We start from the raw sequence: 9,097 nt of genomic DNA, 5'->3' as shown, positions 1-9,097 counted from the left end.
GACGAACCGAGCGATGATTTCGACGATGTTACTGATAGGACGAAGATAAGGCCAATAATGGTCAAATTTTATTAATATTCGGACAGGGAGAATATTGTAATGCATGGAGCAGAGCAGAAAATGTACGCAAGTAGAGAAAATGTAAGATTGTGCGAACAGGTCCATTTGATATATCGGAACAAGAGGACAAGGTGACTGGAAATAATGACAGGATAACGAAATAAGGACTTGAGGAAGACAGGAGAGACTTGAGGTAAACAGGATTAAGGCTTACTTCAGAAAAGAATACATGAATTAATCGAAACGTATACCAGACATTTTTATTTATTAGAAATTTGCAATTGGCCATTGAAAACAATTTTTTTCACAAATAATGTACGAAAAGCCGTGAAAAGTAAAAACAGTGTTAATAAAAAAAACAAAGCAATCAAAATGAACTACTGTTCCTGTACAGTTAATGGAATATAAGGAATTTGTTCATATTTACTTTGGTATTACTCACATAAATGTTAACAAAAAGAAAATTATCACAAAGAACTCCCTCAGCAAGACGCTCTGCACTGTCCTGTATGTTTGTAGTTGAAGTGACATCAGTACGTATCCTGTCATTTAAGTTAAAACCGTATTTATTTCACTTATTGCGACGAAAAAATAGGTATAGAATATAATCGTAGGATTTTGAAACACTTAATCCAAATAAAAATGACATTGTAGTGATAAATCAGAACAGCTTACATAATACTTCATAAACACATTGGCCAGTGGGAGTAACAATATAGTCATCGGTCACAATGAACATGACGGAATACGTTCAAATACATAGTTAAATGATCAACAAAGATAGATTTCTTTATTTTCTCCTTTAAACTTTATTTTTTGTACGTTAAAGAAACAATACGTCAGTCTGATCTAGTAAAAATCGATTTTTGTAATAAATATATTGTGTTTATGCAATTACTTCGACACAACGTGATTGTGGTATGCAGTCATTTGTTCTTATTTCATGCGTTGGCAACTGACTGTCACAGCTACTGGGAGGTAATTCAGACTTGTCAAGAGCATTTTCATAATTTCTTCGAATTTTGTCTGCCCTTTTCTAATGATTTTGTCAAATGCTTTGAATTACGGTAGTTAAGTAATGGAATTAAAGAGGCTTGCGCACAGAAGTGCATGTGCCTCTGAAATTACGGTAATACAGTCCAATCGTTATGCAGTTCGTTTCAGTTAATTCAGTTTTGCTAATTCATCATGAAAAAGACACATCAACAACCCGACCAAATTTGTCCGTGTTCTTTACCTTATTAGCAGATATTCTGTAAATTGTATTATTTGGTGAACAACTGCAAAAATACTCCAAGAAAAACAGATTTCACTTTTTTTTAAAAATTTCATTTACTAAATATATATGCCATCAATTCTGGACCTAACATATATTATCTTTTTGAGCAAGAAAGTAAATTTGGATGAGATACTTAAAAATTAAATTTTGTTGTTGAATCAGTTATAGTTTCATATATATTTTGAGGTATAATAATAAAATAAATGAATATATTGCCTCTTTTCCAAAACCGTTTTGTTTCTTATTTGTGCCATATGGTGTGATGATTTTGAGCTGAAGGAAGCGGAAAGTCTCTAGAAAGAGTTGCAAGGTAACGTTAAAGCAATGTATCTTACTCCCTCCCACCATCCACTACCTACTCCACCCTTCTTGTTGACCGTCCTAACTTTTTGAAATCACTTGTCTTTTGGGTACATGAGTTGTAACGACAGCTACAAACTTTTCATGAGGTAGAATTTATATATTTGTTTCAATACTATGATAAGATCTTTTATATTTTTTAAAAACATGTGAGCTGATTATCTAGTGCTTAATGTCAATAAACTATACCATCATCGATTTAATTGTATATTTTTAAGGTTTTCAATAATAGCAACACCGTGTATATTCATACGGCAATTGTGAGTGTCACGAATTGATTAACTTTTATTAGAAATTTGTATCTAGTTATAAGGAAGATTAATTAGCAAGAGAAACTTTTTCTTGATTAAGTTTGGACATTATTACTTACATTAATGTGCTATAAGTATTTTTAATAATTAAGTTTTCATACTTTAAAAGTATTAACCTTGATTTTTCAGGCATTACTAGTCTTACATCTGAAATTTAGTATTTATTTGAATACATACTGTGGTTTGAGAATTATTCATAAATATTGGTCTTCTACGGCAACTCTAGTACCATGCCTACCTTTTAGATAATTGCTTATTTAGTCGTGTTCAGAATTTAAATATATTTTAAATACGGAAATTACGGAAATTACACGAAAAGAAATGAAGCTGGTAAATCGTAATTAATCTTTAGCGTAAAGAAAAATAATTGCATGTTTGTTTACTGATGTAATTTTAAATGTGGTTTTGATTTAATATGTGATAACTGCATTTTCATTCTGCGATTTCTTTTCTTAGCCCACAGATCAGCGACCACTGTTGCCATTTACGAACCGTAAAATGTAACATCATATTCCGAATTCCCTCAACGACCGGACATATTCCTAATGATCTGCATCATAACATGGTTATAATCAGTGTTTCTTTGTCGAAGTATGTCGACTAGATCTTAAAATCGAATACTATCTGATCAACATCAGATGGGCTACAACATTTCTACAAAAAGAACATAAATAACCACAGCGTAGGTATGACGGGCATTTTGCAATGTGTTGGAACGTTATAAGCGTATAATTTGAGTATATTCAGCGCGCAGTCATTCTGTCTTCAACGTGTATGGTTATCCCTGATGGATTAGGTGAACATGTACAGTCCATATAGTCACACGTACACTTAACTAAAACAAGACAATATCATATATTCTAATGTGCAAGTGATGCAGACTTTAAAAAAAATTCGGTCGAGCGTACTCTCAGTCAATATTTGCATCAAGTGTTTCGACATTACCATTTAGGATCAAATGAAAGTTCTCCAAATGTCCTGGTACTGATTTGCTTCCCAGAAGATCTTTCCTCCTGACAACTGTATCTCTTAGTGCTGCGAAAAAAAGTATTAAACATTCCATTATATATGTACCATAAGCATTTTTGCCATGGTGTAGAATATTGGTAAACATACACACGCACATCTCGTTATAGAGTAGTGTTCAATAGAGACTTCATGTTCTTAAGACCAGAGGTTTGGAGAACGCTGGGCAATACTCTTTAATCTTAAGACAACTAGATTATGAATAGGAGTGTAGCCAAAATGAAAGCAATCAAAAATTGAAGGCACATATTAAAATTATTATTGAAAAAACTTTGATTCTGACTACTTTGGTCTGATAATGTTTGAGTGGCCTCGTCAATTAACTGATGATTTGTCTCTTTTTTCATTGGTTTTCTCGATTGACTGTTTTTATCTTCTTGACACTGTGTCACCTCTCCAAGATGTGCATCTCTGTATAAAATTGTGAAATGTGTGTCTGTCTTCCAGGTAACGGTCTGATTGTTTGTTTCCGACTTAGATGAACTCGATCGAGCGTTCTCACTGTCAGTATTTGTATCAGTTTTTGTTACATTACTACTTCGAATCAATTGTAAGTTCTCTAAAGAACCAGGTGCTGATTTGCTTCCTAGAAGCGTATTCCTCCTGTAAATGTCACCTCTCTGTGTTTTGTGTTGCCCATTACATCTTAGACGATTCGAATTATTTTCATCACATATTTTTACACGTTTAGTTCTTCTATCATGAAACGATGCTTCCGAGGACGGATGTAAGGATGGAAGAACCGGGCTCGAACCAGATAGTTCTGTTCTTCTAGCATTAGTGCCATCGGATGTTTGAAGTCGTGGATCAATTTCCAATCCTTTTGATTTCGAAGTACTTGTTATCTTCACCTTTGGTCCTGAGGTGGGCATCTTCGTAGATATAATTTTTTTTTTCAGATTGGTTGCGTACGATGAGCCATTTGCTACATCTTGACAAATAGACATTCCCATCATCTCCTCTTTTTCATGATTTCCTTTGGAAGCGTGCGAAGAAAATTCAACATAATGTTCTCCTGAACATTTTTTATCACAGCTAATGGACCCTTGACCAGTTACATCTTTTAGCGGATATTCTCTTTCTGGGTTTTCATCAACAAGTGTCATTTGAACGCTACGACATCCTTCATGAACAATGTCCGTATGACTATATAATGTTGAGTGGCTTGGTTCAATCACAGCAATATTTGTCTCATCTAACGACTGGACTATCAATTCTTCCTGTTTAGTGTCACTTCTCTTGATGTTTTCCTTCTCTGATGTCACCCCAGACTTACCGTTACTAAAACAGTTCTGACCATTAATGATCGTTTCCTGATGTTTTTCACGTATTGTGGCTGACACAGCTGGATCCATAATATCCTCGTTGCTAGTGTCCTCTCCGAATGAGCTTGTACTCTGGATAGAGAGGGAGGTAAACGGAGAGTCAGAGCTGTCTGGGGCAGAGGAGTTTCCCACAGGGGCAAATAGGTAGACAGACGGTAATTTTGGACACATACATCGCTGGTCTATTGCCTCAGATTTCTTTAATTTCTCAGACAGATGTTTATAATGTCCCTTTGCTTCGAGAGCTTCAGCTAGAAATGCAAATGCGGCCCGCTTGTCGCTATTGTTCAAACAAATTTCATAAAGTTCATCCCACAAAGATTCATTGATCCGTGACCTGCTGTATGCAGTCTTTTGAAGAAGCTTTTTCGTAACAACATTTCTGCTGTATAGATGGTCAATGACGTAGCTGACCTCAACGTTATTTTTTATGCTGCATAAAATGCAAATTGGTGGATAAATATTTCCCATGTTTACCTTCTCGTCAAAGGTCTTCCACACTGCTTCTACAAGAGCCTCGTCAAAACGCTTGGCATGAGAAAGAAATTTTTTTAAAACATCATAGTCCCTACCAGCCAAGAGACAAAGTAGTGATCGTATTTTGCTTCTTCTATTGGGCAATTTTCGAATAGACTGATTTTCGTCTTCTGTCAAGCAATCTGGTATCAGCATGTCAGAAAGTTCACTTTCATCAAATGGCAGCTGACTTACAAGAGGCACAGAATGTTCCCGTATAGCTTCTGCAAGTAACCACCACTTGTCAGTCCCAAGGATTTCGCATTCTGCTCCATCTGAATGAACAAGAAAAAACCAAATAATAGTTTTCAACTCAATATATACGCCATGTGCAGGAATTATAAATATGGAATTTACATATTTGTACCATATGAGTTTTCTACTATCCTTGGTATAATTTTATTCCGTATCTTCAGGTGGGCATTCTTTGTGTAAATGACAATCATCTCATTACTAATGAAAGATCGTTGTTATTTGAAATGAGAGATGGTGATTGGAAAAATAATCCTACTCCTTTCACTTTCACTTCACGATGATAGTTATATATAATATTTATCATCTGGAACAGAAGGATTGCATTTATAACCCCACCAACCCCATAACCCCATGTAAGTCACCTGTCCTACCATTTACGATCTCGGTGGCATCAGCATCGGTTTTCATTATTTGCTTCTTTCCTTTACGGCGGCTAGAAAACTCTACAGGTTTCTTGTAGCGATAACAGCTCTGAGGGAGTCTCTTTAATCTCCGTGGTTTTCTTTTTCTTGGATCACTGCCTATATCTTCTGAGTTACTGGACGAACTCTCATGACACCTGTATACAATAGAATGCTTCAGTCTGGTATGCAGTTCTTGTGTAGCTTTAAGAAATGTTTGTTCCATATTTTGTACCCTGGCTACAAATATTTTTCAATGCTCTCGACCTTGGCTGAAAGTTTCTTCATTTCCTATAAGTAAAACGGATGAGACAAAAATGCATTCTCATTGCTGTGTGGGAATTATCATCCTCTCACTTTTGTCATTAGAGTATGTATTTATAAAGTATTATTCAGAGAACCTTTCTGCTTATGCACAAGATACTTTTAAGGATTGAGGTTAATAATAATACTAATAATAATACTAATAATAATAATAATAATACTAATAATAACAATAATAATAATAATAATAATAACTAGTAGTAGTAATACAAAATGTTTCATTATAATATTTAAAAATGAAAATATTGCATACGACGAAAATATATTGAGACTAAAGATCAATAAACATATATTGCAATAAGCAATTGAGTAACAAGCATTTTTAAGGTATGCACAACATTATTTATATTTACAAGAACTGTGCAAGATCTTATAATATTTGAGAAATCATTTTATACCACGTTGTTAATACTTCTTTGTACACACACGCAGACACATATCTGTGTATTAAACTTGTTTTCTTTCTCTTGTTTATTATTATTATTATCATTATTATTATTATTATGTTTGTTTTACGCAAATCAATCGCACCTCATCAAACCTTTTACATCCTGTACAATCAGTTAGGCCATCCATGATTTGGTGTTAGTGTCACAGAAGATTGAAGGAGCTGCTTTACAACCTCTCGGGTAACTCCTTTTCTGTGTGAAAGTAGATAAATCAATTAAAATAAAGAATGAACGAAAAAAGAAAGAAAGAATATTACTAAGGTCAATGCTATAACTCATTATTTTTTTAATAATAGTACAAGAAAAAGTAACGATTTTGTATCATTTCATGTGTCACTGACATGCATGAAATCCAATGTATCTTTTCAGACTTAGACGGGCAGTGGCGTTACATTTCAAGTTTTTTTTTTCAATTGCATTACTAGGTTAAGTATGTAAGGAAGACAACTCGTGCAAAAACTGATCTTACCTTTAAATCCTTGTTTTGAAAACACTCATATGTTAAATATAAACAGAAAACAACTCTCACAAAAATTTGCGAAAGCATATATTAGTAAAGACTGGATAGCATTTCACAAGAGTACATGGATTAGACACATTTTCGAGAGGAAATATATTATCTACAAGATGGCACATGCATCATTTACAAAATAATGAAATAAACTGATGAATACAATAATCACACCTAATGTCAGTGGCGTCACTAGGGTTGGTGTCACCCAGTGCGGTAACTCATAGTGTCACCCCCATGGACCTCCTTCCTAGAACAAAAATTCTTATTTTTTGTATTGATAGTCATGTGTGGTAACTCACGGTGTCACCCCCCATTGACCCCCTTCCTGCACAAAAATTCAAACATTTTATAAACAGTCATGTACGATCTTAACGTCTGGACAACAGGCCGACTAGAAGTGCAATTTTGCATTCGGACAGTCTTGGATTTCACCATTGACCGAAAGGTAAGATCCGAACAAACTCGAGTCTGTAAAATATTGAACACACTTTTACATTTAGATAATTAGCAGTATCTACGCTACTAATCTAATTTTACCATGGCACAATAAAATTGTCCATTTCTTTCTTTGCTCTCGTCTGCTCGTATTTAGTGCTCAACTGCGCACTCGAGTTTCTTCCCTTGTGTTATATTATTACAGGTTAGAATCCCCATCCCTTGGTTTTCTTTGTAACAAACCCCTGTGACTCATGGTGTCAACTCCATGGACCTCCTTCCTGCACAAAATTTCAAACATTTTATAGACAATCATTTTGGTGTCACCCCCTCAGATGGTCTCACCCGGTGCGGTCCGCACCCACCCTCCCAGTGACGCTACTGCCTAATGTAAATGAGATTTATCAAACAACCCCCCCCCCCCGGGTATGACGTGTGAAAACCGGAAAGTTTTTGCATAGGGAGTGAAACTTTTCACGAAATATACTATTTTTGTCAGTCACCTTTCCAGACAACGTTTAATCAAACAACTAGCAACATTTAAGATTGGCTAAATTGTGAAATACTGACATTCCTGTACGGTTATTATGCACTGATTACGGTTATAACTGTCAAACGTTCATCCATGTAACCTCATCTAAGGGTCAGTCTCGAAGATCTGGTCAATTATATCGTTTGATACACAATATAACATCTATTTGATCCAGGATATGACATAACATGTATACAGTGCAACAAAGACTAACCTTGGAGTCTACTTCAACAAATTCTTTACTCGCACAAAGAACATTCCTTTGTCTACACCACCGTGGCCCAAGGAGGAAGTACAATTTGTTTCTTTTTTTAGGTCCGAGGCAATAATTTATTTTAAAAAAATATTAGGTCAAGCTATAATTGAATCGAGGGATTTGCGCTGAAACATGTACATGTATAATAGTTAGCATGGGAAAGTTTCGTACATTGATATGATGTTATCAAGTAATCATTTTCAGCTATTTTTGTTTAATGATTAAAATATGAAAACGTGTTTTTGATTTAGGTGCTTAGAGTTCGTTTTCTGTGAGGTATGTACTCTTCCCTCACAGTACCCATACATTAAAATACCAAGATGAACATTTGGATCGGAGGTAATTTGTTAATCAACATGTACGTGACTGACGAAATTTAATGTTGTACAGTGTACTAGACTCAACATATTCCGTTATTTATAAAAGAATGATATTTTTACTGTATGCATGTGATGTAATTTGTTTTCTGATTTAACTTTGTCGACATATGTAAAGTAGCAGTATATAATTCAATAAATAGATACAGAGATACAATCATATACTCTACAAAGTATGCATATATCCAGGAAAGGGAGATCACTCCATGTTAACTACTGCCATTTTCGGACAATTCTCAGTTCCTTTATTTCAGGAAAATTTCATTTCAGTTTTTTTACATTTCGCCGCGTGTACACTTTTGCTCAAAAGCAGCTTGCTGCTCATGTCTATACTTGCCTTCACTAAATTTTGTAGAAAACTCACATCAACTACTCTTTCTGCAGTTGCGTTAAATAAGTTAAATAACATCTGAAATATTCAAATAGGACGTAACGTAAAAACATATATGATGCAAGGTATTGTCTTAAAACTAACTCAAGTTACCGATAATTACGATATAAAATGCTTATTTCTTCATACATTATCATTATCTATGACTTGAAAGGCACATTACAGCATGTCCTGTATTGTCGTAAAGTCACAGGTAAATGTTACAGATAGTAGAGCATGGAGATCATCTGGTATGTGGCTGTACGCCATGAGTCATCAAACCTCAGATGAAACAATGTACGTAGTC

General features: G+C 34.7%; 1 protein-coding gene across 5 annotated transcripts; it reads right to left on the bottom strand.

Moving 5' to 3' along the window:
* Positions 1-301: 301 nt before the first annotated feature.
* Positions 302-8,091, bottom strand: LOC149776370 (uncharacterized). 5 transcript variants are annotated; one of them, XM_089940739.1, is made up of 5 exons: positions 7,499-7,528; positions 6,992-7,067; positions 6,389-6,498; positions 5,504-5,824; positions 302-5,152 (listed from the first exon to the last, which is right to left on the bottom strand). In XM_089940739.1, exons 4-5 carry the CDS (start codon positions 5,757-5,759, stop codon positions 3,228-3,230), a joined length of 2,181 nt encoding a protein of 726 aa, XP_089796865.1. In that variant the 5' UTR covers positions 5,760-5,824; positions 6,389-6,498; positions 6,992-7,067; positions 7,499-7,528; the 3' UTR covers positions 302-3,227. The 5 variants fall into 5 exon arrangements, with proteins under 5 accessions (XP_089796865.1, XP_089796864.1, XP_089796869.1 ...); XM_089940738.1 differs by lacking the exons at positions 6,992-7,067; positions 7,499-7,528 and adding an exon at positions 8,002-8,091; XM_089940743.1 differs by lacking the exons at positions 6,992-7,067; positions 7,499-7,528 and adding an exon at positions 8,002-8,091 and having other exon boundaries at positions 6,399-6,498.
* Positions 8,092-9,097: the final 1,006 nt, after the last annotated feature.

The sequence above is a fragment of the Sinohyriopsis cumingii genome, chromosome 18 (assembly GCF_028554795.1).
Source record: "Sinohyriopsis cumingii isolate HCF-2022 chromosome 18, ASM2855479v2, whole genome shotgun sequence".
Taxonomy (NCBI): domain Eukaryota; kingdom Metazoa; phylum Mollusca; class Bivalvia; order Unionida; family Unionidae; genus Sinohyriopsis; species Sinohyriopsis cumingii.
Note: the sequence above shows the minus strand (reverse complement) of the source record. Positions and strands in the feature narration are given on the sequence as shown.

Excerpts from the sequence above, each read along its gene's own strand:
- LOC149776370 (XM_089940738.1), bottom strand. The coding sequence starts at position 5,759 with ATGGAACAAACATTTCTTAAAGCTACACAAGAACTGCATACCAGACTG. Across the intron at positions 5,153-5,503 it reads TGCCACCGAGATCGTAAATG|ATGGAGCAGAATGCGAAATC; the intron begins GTAGGACAGGTG and ends TTGTTCATTCAG.